Source organism: Malus domestica, chromosome 06, assembly GCF_042453785.1.
Source record: "Malus domestica chromosome 06, GDT2T_hap1".
NCBI classification, from domain to species: domain Eukaryota; kingdom Viridiplantae; phylum Streptophyta; class Magnoliopsida; order Rosales; family Rosaceae; genus Malus; species Malus domestica.
Genome location: NC_091666.1, coordinates 33,794,749 through 33,815,599, shown reverse-complemented (window position 1 = coordinate 33,815,599; position 20,851 = coordinate 33,794,749). Strand labels below are relative to the sequence as shown.

Sequence of the window (20,851 nt, the reverse complement as noted above, 5' to 3'; positions counted from 1 at the left end):
TGACACTTTAAAAATATCATTTTACACTCCTCATAAGTATATTTTTCTTTCTTAATATAGAAAAATATATTTTTCTTTCTTAATATAGAAAGTTTGGAGTGTAGAATGAGATTTTTAGAGTGCTAATAACAATTTTTTTTAAGTAATATTAGAAAGATTAAATTTATGAAGTAAATTGTGTTATTAATAAGAATAAGTACGTTTATTAACGTGTAAGTAATAAACCAATCATCAACTTTTATATCATTTAATTTTCAAAATTTTATCTACAAATTTAACTTATCTATTATTATTCTCTTTTTTAAAGTTGAAAATCTCCATGCTCTTTAGAGAAAAATTAGCACATAAAATATTTATTAAGGTGATGATCTCATAAAAGTAATCTCAGGAACGCCGAGGCCACACGTCTTCTGTATTTTAATCCAACTTTTGCTGACTTGTATGGTTATCTTGTCTCCAAAACCGTATCCTAGGAGTCTTCGCACATAGTCTTTTAGCTGAATCATCTGTATTTCTTGGCTATTTCTCCTAGGAACGAAGGTTCAAGGAGCTTTAATCTTACATGTTTGTGTCCAAGTTCTTTTAGTCCTCAACATGCATAACAGACAAGTTTTGCAGAAAATACTTTTGAGTTTTTTAGGAGTCATTGTCGCAATTATGGTCTAAAATATCCATAATATCTCGATATTTCTATCGAAATTTCCGTGTTTTTGGACTACCGATATTTCTGATATCATCGATATTTTAGACCTTGCTAAGTCAATCATGTATCTTACTATGCAATGTATAAAGTGTAAAATATTGTACTAATTCATTATATATAAATGATTATGGTGTGTTTAAACTTCTTTCATTAATTACTACATATTTTCTACACTCACAATGTTTGTCAGCTCACTATATAATCAACTTAAATAAGTTATATATATCATGCAATGCATTTCCTTCCAATTTTTTGTGATAAACTAATAGACAATTGACTAAATAAACATCCTGCAAAGTTTTAATAAAAAATTTCAAGTTTTTCTTACAATTTCTCTGGTTTTTATTTAATTTTTATCGATATCAATAATATCCCGATATTTCCTTCGAAATTTTCGTGTTTTTGGACTATTGATATTTCCGATATCATCGATATTTTATACCTTGGTCGCAATCACAGTTTCACACCCGATATATGTTTTTTTAGTTTTTAATTTTAGAAAAATTAAGGTCATCAATGATTTAATCTTAATTCGACGATAAATGGTCATTTAAATTTTTGTACTTTTTGGTACAATTTTTTTGAACCCTTGAGTCTAACAAAACTCCACACATAATATATATATTTTTTATTATTCTACTTTTTGTTACTACAATTTTTTTGAACCCCTGAGTCTAACGAAACTCCACACATAATGTTCTTTTAATATTTTTTTTTTGTATATGGAGTTAAACAGTAATTTGTATACAACACAGAGGAGAAAACACGCAATGTGTATATATTAAAAGATTCTTTTCACACACCGTGTTCCCTAACACCTAGTTAAGTTTAAGCTATATATAAAGTACATACCATAGACAATGTACTCCATATTCACCATGCCACCACTTGATGTTTACCTCCTTGTTTCTTTCTCACTCTTCTTCTTGATCGTGAAGTCATATGGAATCAGCAACACTAGTAGTTCTTCATCCTCAACCAATATTTGCGGCACATATGATTGCGGCAACGGCTTAACCTTTCGCTATCCGTTTTGGCATGGCGAAGCCACCACCGCCGATCAGTACTGTGGCTACCCTGGTTTCGGCCTCACATGCTCCGCCGACGGCGAGCCTATCCTCACCCTACCAACCGACTCATATTATGTCAAACAAATAAACTACACTGATTCCACCGTCCATCTTGTTGATATCGATGTCGTTGGCCATACATGCCCTAGGGCACGACATAATGTAACTCTAGGCACCCTCCCCTTAAATTACTCCCATCCAGATTTGAACCTCAGTTTTTACTTCAACTGCACTTCCTACCCTCCTCTCGTTCCTCCCATTGGGTGTTTGGGAGACGGTAAGATGCAGTCTTACGTGTTTACGGTGGGGAACGAGACGGAGGGCTTTGATTGGTTCGAGAACTGCGAGGAGAATGTGGTGGTTCCGGTGATAAAGACAACGGAGATTACTAGTGGCTTTGATGGTTTGATCGGTGGATTTGGTGGCGCTATGAACGAAGGGTTTGTGCTGGACTGGGGCATGGCTAAGGACTGCGGATCTTGTGAGGCAAATGGTGGTTTTTGTGGCTACAACAACACTGCGCACAATTTTCTGTGCTTTTGCAAAAATGGAACCAGAACCAACGGTGTCTGCAAACAAGGTATGCTATGATCAATTGGTTATCTTAATGATTAAATTTTATTGTTATTTACTAGCTAACTTTAAACTTACTTTGTATGTATGAATAGCTAACATTTTTTTTACAAGCGATATCTTTACTTTAAATTAAATTAAAGAGAAGTTAGGAGAATTGTAACCAATACATACTACATGTCACATAGGAGGTCAGCCTATGTTCCTTTGTAGCTACATCAGTTAGCTACTGTGAAAAATATTTGTCTATCTTTCTTCTTACGTGACGATGTTTCGAACATTTTTACACATATTTCATTTTGGCAGCCGGGCCTAAGTTAATAATTAGTTTCTTCTTTGGGTTGGCATCGATTTGTAGGCAATGGGTTGGCATTGATTTTTGCCCACAGATTTTGAGTGATCAAATACCATCCCCCCACCCCCCACTCGAATGAGGATCCTCTCATGATCCTCTTTGTGAGGATCTTAGGAATCCTCATATTCTAGCCGTTCATCGTATATCGTGCGGTTAATTTTTGTTAGATACTATTTGTATTTAATTTAAAATAAAAAAATCAAATGATTTTAGATCACATGATATACAATGAATAACTAAAATGTAAGGATCGCTAAAATCCTCACAATTTGAATCCGGATAGGATCCAAATCCCCCCACCCCAGCCCCAATAACCAAACCCCAACAAAACTCACACACACACACACACAAAACAATGTACCACCAATAAATATACTGTACAGAAAATGGGCCGAGGCCCAAAATTGTTCTTGCGGGTTTTACACCCGGATCTGGATCAGTTATTTTCGACTTTAAAAAAGTAAGTTGTTTACAAAAGTAATGAATTAGCAAGTTGCCAATAGATATGATATTGAGCTTTAAAAATTTATTTGGATCTACTCAAAAACCAAAAAAACAAATTGGAAAAAAAAACAAAAAATATATATGGAATTTAAATTACCTATTAAGGAATGTTCTTTGTCAATAAAAAAATAAATAAAAAGACCATATTGACTCCGTCAACAAACTTAAAAAACAAAAATCAAAATAAAAGTTATGGACAATTAGCAAATTAAACACAAAATAATTTTATTACCTTTTCTTCAAAGCCTCACAGCTAGATAACTATATCAGTGGGCTCCATTAGGCTAGATAACTATATATCAGTGGCCTCCATTTACTCTTCTACATTTTTCTCCCAAATAAGATAAATTTTTCGTAACGAAATAATTATCCAAAAAACAGTCGCTAAAGATATGGATAACCTTTTCAGTGATAAAAAAATCATTTGAATGTCGTCACTATAAAGCTTTAACAACCATTTTATATCTTCTCTCGTTTTAATTTTGTTTTCAAAATCGTAATAAGCACATGCACAACATGTATACAATTGCTAGTTATATTTCAATTGAAAACTATAGTTAGAAACTTTAATTTTATGAAAAAAGATGAAAGAAATAGACAAAACAGATTTGAGAATGATTTTTTTTTTAATTCTAAATTTCTTCCTTTTGATGCTGCATGCCTCACACACGCTGAAATTTATTGGGTTTAATTTGACTTTTGAACAAATGTAATAAAAGCACGCTATCAATCGGACTCTTGAACTAGTCATATTTCAGTCCTCCAGATGCATGAGAAAATGATCTGTAATTCAAATCTCCCGAACTAGAAAGTTACATTTCTCCCTCTAATAACAACAATTGAGTTCAGTTGAAAACCCTGAAATAAATTATGCCCAAATTGCACTGCCAAGTGCCATCCCGATCAATGGAGGATGCTCTTATGTGTGTTTAGAACACAGACACATATGTCATATGTCATTATGCAAGTGGACAAACACTTAAAAAAAAAAGAAACTTGCCTTCACTTGTATAGTAACATATGACATCGTTACGTGTTCCGGATACACTGAAAAATCTTTCATTCATTTGTTGTTCACCCAAATTTAATAGGCATAGAGTTGTACCACTAGCATCCATTGGAGTAAATCAAGAGTTACTTACTTTATTTTATATAGGGTAGTGCTATTCATACAAGATTCGTCGGTTAGAAATTATAAAGGGTATGAGAGATATAAATAAGTGTGTATAGATGATACACCCCTTATAATCTTCTCCCGTATTACTGCTTTCACATTTTAAAAAACAAAGGCTATGTTTACTTATTGTGAAGTAATATGCGAATATTATTTTCGTTCTTATTTTTTGAAATAAAAAAAATGAGTGGGGACAAACCTACACATTAAAATAATTAAGAACAGTTATCACTAGTCATCCGCGTAAGTATACATGTCCTAAAAGTATTACAAATCTTCTGTGGAGGATGTGCACAATATTTTATGGATAATATTTTTAGTATTGACATATTATCTACCATTGACGTTTAAAACGGATTAGGATCTTCTTCTGAGCTAAGGGTAAAGATCCTCCTGAGTAAGCCTATCAGGACGTTGAAATTTTATCCAACGGTTACAATTATTATAACTTTTAGAGAAACTCCCTATTTATAACTGTTAGATAAAATTTCAACAACCCGATATGCTTGATCCGTTTATCACACTAACGTAGGCACCCTTTAAATAAAGGGGGCTGACGTTGCCCTTTCAATTGTTTACGCATAACACCTTCCTACTGCATTCACTGGAAATTTCCTAGGCAGAAACGTACAGAAGTCCAGTCAATGTACTATATAAGCCGTGGTCGCATCCGTCTCTCACGAAAACGCCACCCACTTCTCCCTTCTGATGGTCAAACAGATTATATCATAATAATATTCCACCCCTTTGAATTTCAACTGTTGTATAATTTCATCAGACTAGCTTTCCATTCCCTCCTTTCAGGCATTTCCAATTTCAAAACATAAAAATTTCGTCTTCTGAAATATCAAACTATTTTAATCTCCGTGTCCCATTGAGCTTCAAAAAGTTACTATGCCTACGCCTACCCACTTTCTCCTAAAACTACCCGTCTCCTTCCCCATCATCTTCCACTATTTGGTCACGGTAATATTACTTTCCACCCCTGTTCTCGGCGAGGATGATCACCGATACACCGAGTGCCGCCGCTACTACGACTGCGGCCTCCTCAAAAACATCTCCTACCCCTTCTGGGCTGCCCAAGGCCCTCCCCAACACTGCGGCCTCGAATACTACGAGCTCACCTGCCGAGAAGATCAATTCCCTGTCATGAAAATTGAAGACCAAGATTTTCTTGTGTTGAACTTTAGACAGTTTTACACCATGACAATCGCTCGCTCAGATCTCTGGGACACCTCCTGCACTGACCACATCGTCAACACCACCTTGGACTACGACCGGTTTTCCTACGTCCCATCTGTTCGGAACCTGACGCTGCTCTACGGCTGCCAGCCGGGGAACATGTCCGTACCCAATGGCTTCGCTTGCAAGGCAAAGGGTACGGACCGCGACGATATTTCGTACTATGTCGACGACAATTCTTCGAGGATTCATGTGGGAAACTGGGCCTCGTGTTATTTGAATTTTCGAGTTCCGATTAGGTGGGAGGGTGTGGACTTTATGCCTGACACGCCGAATAAGCTCAAACAAGTTTTGAAACAGGGGTTTCAGGTGAGGTACGAGGCGGAGTGGGAGCTCTGTCGGCTATGTGTATTATCCAATGGAACCTGTGGGTCAAACTCGAATTCTAATTCGTTTGTCTGTTATTGCGGCGATGGAATATGTTCGCTTTCTGGTGGTATGTATATCAATTTCTTCTTAATTTCTCCATTAATTTCTTCATATCAGTTTTCTTGGTTTAATTTAAGATTAGGGGAATTAATTAAGGTAAAGTCGAGTAGGATTTTTGGTATGGAATTTCCATTCATAATTACACATTTGAGTTAAGTCAAGTTTGTTAGAAAATTGTGTTTCATCATCCCCATTAAAGTTCAAATCTCTTTCCATAATTTAGATAAATTTTTTGGAACTTTAACGAAAAGCACATGGTACGGTACTGTTCACTTTAACGAAAAACCATATTTTTACACTAAAAAGTCAATCCTGGTACTATTCACTTTACCCTTTATTTTGTCCTTATCATTAAAACTCAAAGTTTTCAAGCCCTTTTCATTAGTTTTCCTTAAATTTTTATATAATCATTACAAATAACGTGCACATCTCTTTACAGTCAACTTTAAATTGACTCCCTATAATTTAAATAAATTCAGAACAAGATAAAATATCGTCTTCTAGGTCATTTGCTGTTAGTTGGTGTTGTAAAGTAGTTGTAACTATGTTCTAGTGCTCACATTGTGGTGGAATGTGCAATTAGGTATAACCCTTGAACTTAATTACCGAAAACTTAGTTCATTAAGGCTTCTTATTTCATCTTAATCCCAATGAGATAAACCCTCCAGACTGGACACAGACACCAGAAGTGATGGTCCTTTGACTGGTCATTGTCATCTCAAACTTGTGGACAAACCAGTTGGTTTGCTACGGAATTGGATCCGCTCCGGACCTTAGTGTCCGGAGCCTAAGGATCAATCCATCTGAATCGTTGATTAGTATGTAAAAGAAATCAGAGCTGTTGGTTTGTATGTGATGGGCTAGGAAAATGAGTTAATAAAGACCGTTAGATTCAATATGTACGGTCGTTAGATTCAATATGTACGGTCCATATTAGTTGATCCTTAAGCTCCGGACTCTAAGGTCCGGAACGGATCCAATTCCGTTTGCTACTAGTCGTAGGCGAAAACACATGCCACGTAGGCATTGACCAAGTCAAAGGTCCACGAGGTTAGCAAGGAATTCTATAAGATTTTAAATACTTCACACTTCATACCAACCTGTAATCTTTGTCACAGTTGATCTTGCAAGTCATAAGTCCACGTACAATTTCTCCACCTTCCGATTGGGATTAGGTGTAGTGGCGCAAGATTGGCATTAATTCAAACCGATCACATTGTAATTAGGGCCAACTTAGAAGAAATTCTTATTTCATACTTTTTTTTTTATGTTTATGCTTGTGTTGTATAGTCAACTGAGAATATTATTTTTCGAGTGTGTTGTATTTGATATCTCCCATCTTGATAGTAAATGTGCTTCACATAAATGAATATAAGAATATTTCACCTCTTGAAAGTGTGCTTCACGAAAATCTACCTACTTGTTTAGAAGAAAATCTTGAGTCCGCTTAGGTGGACAAACACACATTCATCTTGAGTCCGCTTAGGTGGACAAACACACATCTCAACATTATCCATTCCATAAATTAGAGCCCCTCCCGCCCCCTCTGTATCCCACCCACTGTGTCATGGTTGGACAGTGTCACACCACATGGCATCCAGACTAAAGACTTTCTCCTTGTTTAAGCCTCAATAACCTTTTTAGTGAGCTCAGGTTACAAGGAAATGGGTTGAGTGTGCAAGTCTATATACCACTTACTATGGTGTAGAATTAAGTTAGTATTAACCACCCCAACTTGTATTATTATTATACACAATTACTATGACAATGTCTTAAGGCTTCGTTTGGCAGCTCGGACTGTACTGACTATTTCTGTCGGATATGATAAATAGCCATCGGATAGTACTGACTAAATTAGTTGAGCGTTTGGTGCAGTATTGGACTAATGACTGTATTATTTATACCGTGTTTGGTACTGAGCCGGATAGGACAAGGAGAAAAAAATGACAAATCTTTGTTTGTTTAATGAACTTTTCTCATATTTATACATATTGAAAACCACACAAATTTTCAAATAACAATGATAAATAGTAAATTACATACATCAAATTCAAAATATTTTCCAATAACATAAAAGAAGGTTCACAAAAAACAACTACAAGTCATTACGTTATATAGATTAATCCAACCACATATCCAAGTTCATAAAATATACAAATGCAAGTTGGTTTCACTAAGAAACAGTTTGTCCAGATAGCCAAAATATATGCATGCTGCTGCTTTGCAAACTCTTCCCTCTGCTTTGCTTTCTCCTTAAACACCAACAAACACAGGGAGCATCAACAAAACAAATATTTCCTGCAATCATAAAGGCAAGATGCATTAATGTCGCAAACATAAGTCCAAACAACCAATAAGAGAAATTTAACAAACAAAACCTAGACAACCCCACTTAAAATCTGATAAATGCAATGAATAAAATAACTAAAAAAGCTTAAAAGGAACAAGATTTGAAAGCCTAACAAGACAAACAACAAAACGAAGACAAAGCTTTTGCTACAAACCATTGAAGTAAGTGTCATGGAAGGATCAACACACCACTGAAGTGAAACTAGCCAGCGTTTCATTTACTTAGTCCCACCACTTAAAGCTTCAGTTACAAACAGAAAAATGAACCAAGACAGTATGTTATTCTCAGTTAACATATAAAACTTATGAGAAAATACTACCACACAAAACACAACAATTTTGTATAAGCATCAAATACACGATATTCCATATAAGATACGAAGTCCCCAACATATGCAGTCTAACGACTCTAACATGTAAACAGATACCATATAACACACTTTAATCACTTCCTTTCGGCCCACATTATCTCTTCTTCTATTTAACCGCCCTTGACAATCTTGTAGCTTGCCCATCAAGTACAGAGTAACCTTCAGTTCTTGCCCATCAAGTACAGAGTAACCTTTACAGTTAATCATCTGCACAAATTTTATATAATATCCCATTTGCCCATTACTAATCTTGTTCATCTAAGCAATTTTTTTACCATTAACGTTTGACCACTCCTTTAATTACTCAATTATTTTAACATAATCATATCAACAATAAACACATAACAGCTAAATCAAAGCAAACTTTCACCATGCATCAGTCACTCAACAAAAAATTGAAAGACAAAATCTTGAAAATTCAACGAAATCCCACTAACCAAATCTCAAATCAAAGAAAACCCACATAAGAATTTGCAGAACAATGATATGGAAGCAGCTCATTTTTTAGCACAATTCTCGTGCCAAAATTCAACCCCAACAAACCCTAATTCGACCCCATCAACAAACCCTAACATTCGAAAATTCTAATTAAAACACAAAATTATATAATCAATTGCATAATTACAGAGAAAACAATAACTAGATTCAAACAATTGAAAGAAAATTGCAAGAAAAAGAGGAGGGGGAAGAACAGAGGGAGGGGCAGATGCTGGGAAGAAGAAGAAGAATGAGAATACAAACCTGGGAGCGGTGCATCTGGAGAGGAAGGAGAGACCGAGAGATTTTCTTGTATCGTCTGGAGAGGAAGGAGAGAGCGAGAGTGCGTTCTCAGGAGAAGGAGAGAGCGAGAGTGCGTTCTCAGGAGAAGGAGAGAGCGAGAGTGCGTTCCGACTAAATTGTCCCGTGCTTTTAGAGGGATAAGGAAACGGGTGTTCACCGTATAAAGGAGGTGGGCCCGGATTATTTAATCCGGTGGTTATTTAATACAAACGGACGCCAAATACCGTATTCCGTATTATTAATCCTATCCGATGTGTTATCCGACGTACCAAACAAGGCCTAAGTCTTCGATTTAGTGCACGTCTCCATCATCTTCGAGCATATATTTTGTCTTTGTCCATGTTACTTTTGTGGCAGGCAACCCATAGAAAAGAGCTCAAACTTCCCTACTTTCTACACTTTCGGTTCAACCAACCACAACTCTCAAGTTTCAAGCAAATCCACCAAAACATATGTAGTGCTTGCTGCATCACTCATTTTATTGCCTACCTCAAAATTGAAGATTTCTGCCCTGTTTTTTGGTCGCTTCGAATAGGTAATGACCCTTACCTAAACCTAAACAAAATATTTTGTACCTTTTCGGTTTGTTAATTTACAATACTTCGGTTTCTGGTATATTTCAATTATTTTTTGTTTTTATTCAGTTACTATCGATTTTTATTGAATTTCGCTCAAGTGGGTTTTTCTTTTGTTTTGGTACTTAGCACTGATTTTTCTAAATCTCATTCCTTGTTTAAAAAGCAAAGTCAACATTAGTGCCAAAATGATGTATATGCTTCACTAAATATCATCAAAATACTAGTTTCGTGTCTATTTTTCTCTTTGACCAAAAACATAGTGGAAAAATAAAATATTGCCATAAAGTGTTTTGTTTGGTTTTAAGCTTTCCAGCATTGCCTACCAAAATACCACAAAACTACAGAAAGCAAAGTCTTATTTTGTATGATATTTTCTCTTGTCTGGTCCTTCTTGGCTAACTTCCCACCAATTAGCTGTAAATCCTTTCTGGGCGGTGTTATGCCTTTGGAATATCGTTTAATTGTTAGAAAACGCTTTTAACTCTTTCAGCAGCACTTTCAAACATATCCAAAGTTTATTTTAAAATCTTCCTTTGGGGTCCATTTTGAAGAAACAAATGTCATTGCTGTTGCTTAAACCATTGGTTTGTTTACTCATATTTGTCCTCCTTTTCCACCTCCAATCATATTAAAAACAAACAAATCTTATACCCACTACCAAGACTTTTCTTTTCCGCCATTCCAAACTCCCATTAATTCCATCACTTGCTTTCCTTCTCTGTTTTTCTCTCCGTTTCTTGATCATGAATCTCCTCCGTATTATTGTTGTCACCATCATATTCACAACCTTCGCCAACCGAGCTTTCTCCGTAGACCGAAGATTCGAGGCCTGCGAGCCTCAAACGTGTGGAAATGGCCCGAACATAGGCTACCCTTTTTGGCTTTCTGGCAAGCAAGAGTCCTGCGGTTACCCGAGCTTCAAGATCACCTGCAATGAAAAATATCCGGTATTTAGTATTTCCGACGATGATTACATCATTAGAGAAATCTTTTACTCAAACCATTCGTTTGTTCTGGCTAACGCCGCAGTCTATGATGACAAATGTCCACTTCCTCAACACAACTTCAGCCTCGATCGAACGCCTTTCAACTATAGTTCAGATCACGTCAATTTTTCCTTCTTTTATGATTGCCCTGAAGACGATTCGGAATACATGCTTTCATATCCCATTGACTGTGCTAGCAATGGCAGCCATCACTCTTTTGCTACTTTTCACAAGGAGCTAGTTGAGCGCATGAATTCGTTAGACTCGTGCCGGTCTTCAGTTCATTTGCCTTTCGATGGTGCTGCTAATGTCGATGCATTGATGCAAATGAACTACACCGAAATCTTGAAAATGGGGTTCATTTTGAACTGGACTGCGCAGAATTGCAGCAATTGCGAGAGGAGTGGCGGGCGCTGTGGATTCGATGACAATGAATTCGTTTGTTTTTGCAGTGATCGACCTCATGTCAAAACCTGTGATGATGGTACTTCTGTAGTAAAGCTTTCCCTTTTAGTAGTGATTGAATTTTTCAGAAAAACTGCCCACAGTAAAGTTTCTTCTGCAGTGTTTGTGCTTGTAGGTAGCCATGCTAGTTCACGTTGATTAGCATAGAGAGAATACGCGTGTTTGAGGCTTAAATTTGTATCACAAATTTTATTCTAAGAATTCTGTTTTTTTTTTTTTTTACTTCTTTTGCAGACAATAATTCTTTGAACTGGAAGAGGAAGGTTATTGTAGGTAATATATTAGCAAACCCTTTTGTTTCTTCAATTATTTAATGTTCCATCACATTTCTCAATTTGATTATATTCACTAGTCCTCATCTAATTATCAATACTGCAACCTCTTCTCAGGTGTTTGCACAGCTGTTGCTACCGTCGCTATAATGTGTGTTATTTTCTTTGTATACCAACGTCGAAACAGAAAACTAAACGATCCATCGTCCCTTGTAACTCGAAGCATCCTTTCGAGTACCTATTCTATGGACGACGATATGGAGAAGGGAAGTACCTACCATGGAGTACATATTTTCAGCTACAAGGAACTTGAAGAAGCAACTAATTATTTCGATTCTGCGAAAGTACTTGGCGATGGAGGCTTTGGCACAGTTTATCATGGTAATAAGATCACAGATTTTCTTAACCATTTTATGAACCCTTCTAGTGCTTAATTTCTAAGTTTCATATATAGGAAATGTGCGGGATGGGAGAGCGGTTGCGGTCAAGCGTCTATATGAAAACAATTTCAAGAGAGTTGAGCAGTTCATGAATGAAATCGAGATTTTAGCCCGCCTGCGCCACCAAAATCTTGTGTTGCTCTATGGTTGCACCTCTCGTCACTGCCGAGAACTCCTCCTTGTGTACGAGTACATTCCTAATGGAACTCTTGCTGAACATCTTCACGGAGAAAAAGCAAAACCTGGCTCGCTTCCATGGCTTACTCGAATAAAGATTGCCATCGAAACCGCGAAGGCACTGTCATATCTTCATGCATCTGACATTATCCACCGTGACGTGAAAACTACGAATATTCTCCTTGACAACTTCTTCTGTGTCAAGGTAGCAGATTTTGGACTATCTCGCCTCTTCCCCATGAACGTCACGCACATCTCAACTGCTCCACAAGGGACTCCAGGTTATGTTGATCCCGAGTATAACGAATGCTACCAGCTTACGAGTAAGAGTGATGTCTATAGCTTTGGTGTGGTGCTGATTGAGCTCATATCATCCATGCCAGCCGTTGACATCACGAGGCATCGACACGAGATCAATTTGTCTACCATGGCAATCAACAAGATTCAAAAACAAACATTACATGAGCTAGTAGACCCATACTTAGGGTTTGAATCAGACTCCAGAACACGAAAAATGATCATTGCTGTGGCCGAACTAGCATTTCGCTGTCTGAATAGTGACAAGGACTTGAGACCTTCCATGATTGAGGTGCTTAACGAACTAAAGCGTATACAGAGCGATGATTTTGACATACAAAAAGCAGAGGAGATTGATATTTCAGCAATCGATATTGTGCCGTTAAAGAGTGATCCGCTGCCTGCTTCACCAGATTCCGTGGCATTCAAATGGACTAGCGTGTCTACGACACCAAATGCCAGCGGCTAAGTAAACTTTATAGTTCTCGTCCATAAGTCGTGGCTGTCATGTTGTATTCGTCTACCGGATTTGTGATTTGTTGAATGAGATGTATATATTATGAGAGAGCTCAAAGAGATGTATGTATGGTAAGGCAGATCCGTGTTTAGTGCAGTTTTGAGGCTACAAGGTTACATTGGTTGTCTATTTGCAACTCATCCAGTTAAGGCAAACGATCATCCTTGTTTTTGAAGAATGTTAAGTCTCACATCAAAAACCTATCGAATCAGATACAACTCATGTTGAATGGTTTCACCATTAATTTCATTGAACTTTTTTTTTTTGTATAATCCTCTTGTGGCTATTGAGTGCGATTTCTTCAGATCGAGGGTAATTTTGGCTTTTAGTATACCTTCATGCTCACTATATCACTCAGTTTAGTAATGCAATTCATGCATTATTACTGAAAATTTATTCGGACAACACAGGAGTAAAAATGCGTGCGGAAATCATTTTAGTTAAAATTTATTCAATAGCTCTAATGAACTGAATTATCGATAAGATGTACACCAATTAATCCAGAAAAGAACATGTATGTGATAACGTGGAAGATTCTGGTGGTGTTCTTACAGGAAAAATTAGGAAAGGCTTCGGTGGTATTTGCAAGGCTTCAATGCTTCCTTGCAGCATTTCAATCCTACCAAAATCAACTTCCTCGCCAATTCGTTTTCCTCTTCCGTCACAGCATTGGGCAACCCTAAACTGGTGCCTGCCTCAAGCTTCTTATAAATCCAATCCGGAAAAAAAACATCACTCGTGTGGCTCGCTCGGGCGTTGACGTTCTGTTTTCCTCCAGCCATCTCCAGAACCATCATTCCATAGCTGTAGGCATCGGACTTAACTGAAACTCCTCCAAAGTTTCTACAAACCACTTCCGGAGCAATATACCTAATCGTCCCCTTGCATCCAACATCAACACAATACTCTCCTTCTTGAGGCAAAGTTTCGAAAGCCCAAAGTCAGAAATCTTGGGGCAAAAGTTATCGTCCAAAAGAATATTATGCGGTTTTATATCAAAATGCTAAATTTATGTGTTGCATCCGCTGTGCAAGTACTCGGGTCCTGAGCTATCCCAGTTACAATATCGAGTAGTTGTTCGACTTCCAATGGTGGACTACTCGTTTGCAGAGCATTTTCGATTCGAGTGGTCCATTGGGCATGAACTCATATATAATATGAGAGCTTTTTTCTGACCTTCAAAGAATACCATAGCAAAGTGACAACATTGACATGGGAAGTTCTACTAATGCTTGCAACCTCGTTTATGAAGTTCTCTCCTTTCCCTTTGGATGCATTGAGAACCTTCACAGCCACAGGACTACCTTCCGGCAGATAACCTTTGTACTCATTTCCATAACTTCCTTGACCTAGTTTATCTTTAAATGACTTGGTCATTTTTCGGATTTCCGAACACTTGTATCTTTTTACTAACAGAGGACCATTTTCCCGAATGAAAGCCTCGAGACCTCGATCATTCTTTTTTCTTATGAAATTTCGTATGAGATTTTTTATCCTATTTTTGATATAGCAAAGAAGAACCCAGAGTAAGATCGCACATACTGCAATAATAGCAATATCTGTTCGCAGAACCACAAGATGATTCAGACATTTTTGGTATAAATAGAAAACAGTGACGAAAAGTGGTAAAAAACATTAGAAAATACTGATGAAAAAGAGACTGATATGTTACCGATGGCCACTAGTAGTGCATTATAGTTGCCTGCATAAGCAATAAAACAAAACCAGATTTGTTAGAAATTTTTTGGGGATACATATATCTAAATTCTAAAGGAAAGCCTCTGAAAATAATAACTTAAACTGGGAACTGTTATGGATTTGATGGCACACGATAACAAGCACAAGCCCTGCTAAAATTTCAAGTCATAGATCAAAACAGATGATCTGTTAAAACAAAGAAGGCCTTTTGGCCTCGTTCAGTGCCTAAGATTGGATTGTAGCGGATAACTCTTAAAATTCAAGGTATGTTGAAGATACAAGCGGATGATTTTTCATTTGGAGGGGATTAGCATGAAAGAAGTTCCTCCCTTGTAATCTACCACCTTGGGGAGAAATTCTTGAAGCAAACATGACCAAAAGGACTAAGACAGGTAAACCTAGTGTATACTATGTTAGAATAAGAATCAAATTTTGGCAATCAGTTTTGTTTTGTTTTTTTCGTTTCTTTTCTCGTGCTTTGATTTGTTAATAGACTATTACCTGGACATTTCTGAGGATAGGATCCAATATAAGATAGGCCTCCGCAGAAGCAGAGAAAATCATTCGAGGTCGAGTTGGATTCACAGGTGCCATCTGAAGCCTTGCATGAACTACAGAGCTCCAAGTCGTACTCGACCTCAAATCCTTGTTTCAAAACCTGTTGCACATATGTTGTACCGTTATCCGGCGAAAGATCCAACTTCATCCTGAATATTGGGACTCGGATACTGGACAGGCTTGAGGTACTATTCGGAACTGGACGAGGAAGCCCGGGGGGGGGGGGGGGAGTCATCGACAAAGAATGCGAAATCTTTGTTTGTACCATCTACTTTTCAGGTAAAGTTGTTCGGGACTGATTCACTGTGAGGCATGCAGCCATAGAATATAGTCATGTTCCGAATAGTTTGAGCGTTGTAAGCAAAAAGGTCGTAGTCCAAAGTGACATTGATGAAGTTATTAGTGCAAGGACTGTCCCATAGATCCGGCCGTGCAATCGTCATGGCCTGAACATCTTGGCTGATGTTCAGTACGAGGAAATCTTGGCCTTGGATTCTCATGAGCGGGTTTCAATCTTCTTCGCAGTGAGTATGTAACATCCCACATCGACCAACGGAGAGGGGATGATGCACCTTATATGTACATGCCCACCTCTTATAGCACGAGGTTTTTTGGAAGCTCACTAGCTTTGGGCTCCATCGGAACTCTGAAGTTAAGCGAGTTCGCGCGAGAGCATTCTTAGGATGGATGACCCACTAGGAAATTCTCGTGTGAGTTCCCAAAAACAAAATCGTGAGGGCATAGTTGGGGCCCAAAGTGGACAATATCGTGCTACAGTGGAGTCGAGTCAGGGATGTGGTGGGGGCCCAGGTCAGGATGTGACAGAATGGTATCAGAGCCAATCTGCTATGTAGTGCGAGTGTGTCGACGAGGACGTCGGGCCCCTAAGAGGGGTGGATTGTAACATCTTACATCGACCAATGGAGAAGGGATGATGTGCCTTATACATGCCCACCTCTTATAGCACGAGGCCTTTTGAGAACTCACTGACTTCGGGTTCCATCGGAATTTCAAAGTTAAGCGAGTTCAGGCGAGAGCATTCTCAAGATGGGTGACTCACTGGGAAGTTCTCATGTGAGTTCTCAGAAACAAAACCGTGAGGGCGTGGCTGGGGCCCAAAGCGGACAATATCGTGCTACGGCGAAGTCAACCTTTGTGGCCACAATGCCGGGGACGATTGTTGCCTCCCCAGAAGGGGTAGGATATATTCTTAAGCAAACTGCAGTCATAGGGTTGGCTGCACTCAGTGAATTGGCTGTTAGCAGAGGGATAGAATATTGTGAACAAGAAGAAGATGATGAAGAAAGGTAGTGAAAACATTATTGGGTTGCTCAATTGCACGTACAAAGAATTGGATGCACTCAGCGAATTGGCCATTACAAAAAACCCAGTGAGTTGGCTCCAGCGCTCGTCCGCCTCGCAGTTTCATGCCCATCACAAAAAACCCAACAAGGAGCAAAGATTTCCCGTCAAAGAAAAACTCGAACATCAAGCTGATGAAGACGGTTCACATGGGTTCCAGCGGGGGCATATTAGCGTCGGCGGGTTATCGATTGGAGGAACTCCATCTGCCACACTTTGCATGTTGTTGTTCGTCTATGAGGAAGAGGAAGAAAGAGAGGTGGTGTGGTACCAGATTTGGACGGGATTGGGGTTGGCGTGTCTAGCTGGAGAGGGGGTTGTATGGCCTGGAGATTTTGTATTTGAATCTTTCAGTTTTAGTTTTTAATTAATTAATAGAACAAATGTCGTGATTTCATTGAAGAGGTATTCCAACTGTCAGTTGTCCATGGTGATGTTGGCTCGGTAGTCGAGATGTTTTATTTTTTGGGTTTAGTTTTTGTTTAATTGATTTTCTTAAAAACTAAATTAGATAGATTCCTTAGTGGGGGACGTGGCATCCTCCGATAGGATTCTCTCATCTCTTTTTTTACTTCCTCTTGGTCACGGTTAAATCATGTTAACATCTTATATTAATTTTTTATAGCAAGAGAAAGATAAAATAAGAGAATGTGAGAGGAAGGGATAGAAGGGGATGAAAAAATGAGGGTAGAGCATCTTAATCCGGTGATGTGGGGTTCCGTCACCTCAAAAAATTTCTCCTAAGAATCTTCGTGGTAATTGATGCAACCAAATATTCGGAGCATGTTCATTGTTTGACTTGTTTTTTTTATGAGCTTTTAATTTGCACATGTTTTAAAAATCGCAACAGGCTAACAGGCCGTTGGTTACAATCACGATTAATTTTTAGACATTTAAAAATTGAAAAAAGGCGTCCAGACTTGCCTAGCCCATTTACTAAGCACCTACTAATCGCGACTCCCACTTAGACAAAAAAAAAAGATAACTTCCATTCTGTATTTTATTTTTTTCAATAATTGTAAATGACTGTTCGGATACTTGGATGAACTCATTATATGCTTGTTGTTACATCCCACATCGCCCAGCAATCCCATGATAGGTGACCCAATGGGAAGTTCTCGTGTGAGTTCCCAGAAACAAAACCGTGAGGGTGTGGTTGGGGCCCAAAGCGGACAATATCGTGCTACGGTGGAGTCGAGCCCAGGATGTGGTGGGGGCTCGGGCCGGGATGTGACACTTGTTCCCTATGTTTTCAATATGTTCTAATATTTTATAATATATATGTCGTTTAATTTTATAGTTTATGTATCCTCATACAATTATGTATTATATGTGTTTAAGTATGAGTAGACATTTATTTATATGTTATATAATAATTTAATTAATTAAAAAAACCGCCTAGGGCCAACCAAGATGCCTCCCAGGCGTTAGAATCCTACTCGCCAGTCGACTAGCGCTTAGTACCTTTTAGAACATTGATTTGCGTAAAAATGTTGCTACTGAGACTATAATTTATAAATTACATTTGAACCATCTATCTAATAGAGATAATAGCCTGTAAAACAAGTCAATCTCACTGCGAAATAGTAACATTTAGTTTATAAGATGCTATCTTCTTGGTATTTTTGTGGAAAATTTTACTTCATTATTTGGAAAGCAATGCTTGTGGACCGGTTGGGAGTTTTGCTTCATTGTTGTAGATATGGGTGGTTCGGTATGGGATACCAAACCGAAAATGAGATCCTGAATCCCAAACAAAAAAAAAAATTTGGGACGGGAATTTGAATACTAATCCCAAACCGAAATTTTGGTATTTCTAAAATATTTTTGGTATTTTGGGATGGATCGGGATTGGATTTTTGGTTTTTAGCTTTTGAGTATTTGCGTTGAAATTTGAGATTTTTGGGCTATGGGCTAAAATTTGGGCTTTGGCCTAAAATTTTGTTCCCCAATTTCATATCAATTGAAATTTAAGCTTTTTACCTCATACCAATTTAAAATTTCATACCAATTGAAATACCAGTTCATTATCATACCAAGTCAAATTGATGTTCCAAAGATCCACACTATTTAATTTCATACTTCTATTTCTCATATAATCTACTATCAAACTACTTAAATTCAACATTCAACATGCATGCAACCAAAATAAAAAAATATTTTTTTTGTTCAATTTGGGATTCCAAAACCATTGAATATATGTAATCCCGATTCCCAAACCTAAAGGTTTAAGATCGGTTCGATATGGATCCCAAAAAATTTCGGTATTAATGGTTTGAGAATTTTTCGATATGTGATCAGGAATTTCGGGGAAAATTAGCCCTAGTTGTAGAGATTGAAGAGAAGACTCCTAGTCACCAATCAGCCACATCATCATAATATAGTTCGTTCAACTTATATTATAACTGTAAAGTCAATGTCTTACTCAAAATAGTTAGTGTGTGTTATCCCTATAATGAGAAATGCTAAAGAGACTCTTTTAGAGTGACTATCTGTGATTTTCCATCATCTTATGTTCTTAACACAATGCTTTATAATGTTGACACAGGAATTGCGCCAAAACATAAGGTTTTCAGACATATCTTGAATACTACTTGTCGCTAAATGAATAAGTCTCTAGATTTTTTATCTTTATATAATGAAAAGGATGTGAAAAATTGGTGAATAATTGAAATAAAATGAGGTAAGATAGTATAGAATGGTGAAAATGAGGTGATAAATGGTGTAGAAATTGCTTAGGTATTTACAGGAAAAAAAAATTAGAATATTATTTTATTTTTTTAAAATTTCGTCTGAAAAAAAAAAAAATTCAAATCCAACAGTAACCTGACGTCAGCTAACATGGGTTTGGGCTGGTGCAAACGGGCTGGCTGACTAGCTCTTTTTGGCTAGCCTGCTGGCATAGTGGATGAATTATGGTCTGGTGGGGCCCATAAGCCATTTGGCGTAACCCTTGATTGGAGACGGTTTTCGTATTAAAACGAGCTATATTTTGGCCTATGGCCCTTTGGTCGAGTCAGTTAGAGATGACCTAAGTTGAAAAGTGCTAGTAGCCTTTGTACTAACTTTTGCATTCGAAAATTTTTACTTTAAATGAGTACACATTATTGTTAACCCATTATGAAGCTAAGTCCACCTCCTCCTCCTTAGAGTCGATAATATCGTTTGTCAAAAAAAAAAAAAACAGTACACAAAAAATAAGAACGTTAATGCTTTTGTCTAGAAAATAAAAGATAAAAAATAGAAATTATATATTACATTTTTTCTTTTTGTAAATAACGACACATTTGCTAAAGTGAAAAAGTTCAAATAGAAAGGTTAGTGAAGGGTTGCTAGATTTCTCAATACAAGTTAGTTTTCTTAGTTTAATTTAGTTAACCGCTGACCTTCATTAGCTAAGTTGTATATGAACTGGATTGTTTAATTAACAGCTAATATTTGGTCACAAGACGAATTGCATGAGCAGATTGTACTTCTTTTACTCACAAACTTGGTACTCAATTTTCAGGGACTTAGGTCCCCTTCATTACTTCTTGGATCTGGAAGTAAAACGAACTGTTGCTGGTCTTTTTCCCTCACATAGCCAAATATGCCCTTGATTTACTTACTATAGGGCCAAAATGATGTGCAAAGCCATGCGTCTCCAAACTTATCCATGTTGGTCCTTTGCTTTCAAATCCAGCAAAGTACATGTCATTAGTAGTGGTTCTTCAAGATCTTACTTTGACTATTAGACATGAAGAAAATTGAAGTTTCGTTATAAAACTAATTGACAATATGAAGAATTGCTTGATTACTTAAAAGTACATGCAAGGTCTTTTTTTTTTAAATTTTTTTTTTAATGTGGGATTCATATTCTCAACACGTCCTTTCACATGTGATGAGGTAGGAAGTGATTTGCATCTCACTGCCTTCTCATGTGCAGTTTGGGTAGGAAGTGATTCACCTTTC

The 20,851-nt window shown here is 37.4% G+C and overlaps 2 protein-coding genes and 1 long non-coding RNA gene across 5 annotated transcripts; 1 reads left to right on the top strand and 2 right to left on the bottom strand.

The window, feature by feature from the left end:
- The first annotated feature begins 1,548 nt into the window (after positions 1-1,548).
- On the top strand, positions 1,549-13,460 carry LOC103438019 (LEAF RUST 10 DISEASE-RESISTANCE LOCUS RECEPTOR-LIKE PROTEIN KINASE-like 1.2). 3 transcript variants are annotated; one of them, XM_008376558.4, is made up of 5 exons: positions 6,457-7,827; positions 9,835-11,598; positions 11,814-11,852; positions 11,969-12,232; positions 12,306-13,460. In XM_008376558.4, exons 2-5 carry the CDS (start codon positions 10,872-10,874, stop codon positions 13,232-13,234), a joined length of 1,959 nt encoding a protein of 652 aa, XP_008374780.1. In that variant the 5' UTR covers positions 6,457-7,827; positions 9,835-10,871; the 3' UTR covers positions 13,235-13,460. The 3 variants fall into 3 exon arrangements, with proteins under 3 accessions (XP_017188474.2, XP_008374779.1, XP_008374780.1); XM_017332985.3 differs by lacking the exons at positions 6,457-7,827; positions 9,835-11,598 and adding an exon at positions 1,549-2,353; XM_008376557.4 differs by lacking the exons at positions 6,457-7,827; positions 9,835-11,598 and adding an exon at positions 4,896-6,057.
- On the bottom strand, positions 8,095-9,863 carry LOC103438020 (uncharacterized). Its single transcript, XR_529744.4, has 2 exons — positions 9,512-9,863; positions 8,095-8,348 (listed from the first exon to the last, which is right to left on the bottom strand). It is a non-coding gene; the product is annotated as an uncharacterized lncRNA (long non-coding RNA).
- Positions 13,461-13,842: 382 nt separating the features above from the next.
- LOC139196948 (LEAF RUST 10 DISEASE-RESISTANCE LOCUS RECEPTOR-LIKE PROTEIN KINASE-like 2.2) lies at positions 13,843-15,686 on the bottom strand. Its single transcript, XM_070823312.1, has 4 exons — positions 15,482-15,686; positions 14,955-14,984; positions 14,472-14,841; positions 13,843-14,152 (listed from the first exon to the last, which is right to left on the bottom strand). The coding sequence occupies exons 1-4, from the start codon at positions 15,684-15,686 to the stop codon at positions 13,843-13,845; spliced, it is 915 nt and encodes a 304-aa protein (XP_070679413.1).
- Positions 15,687-20,851: the final 5,165 nt, after the last annotated feature.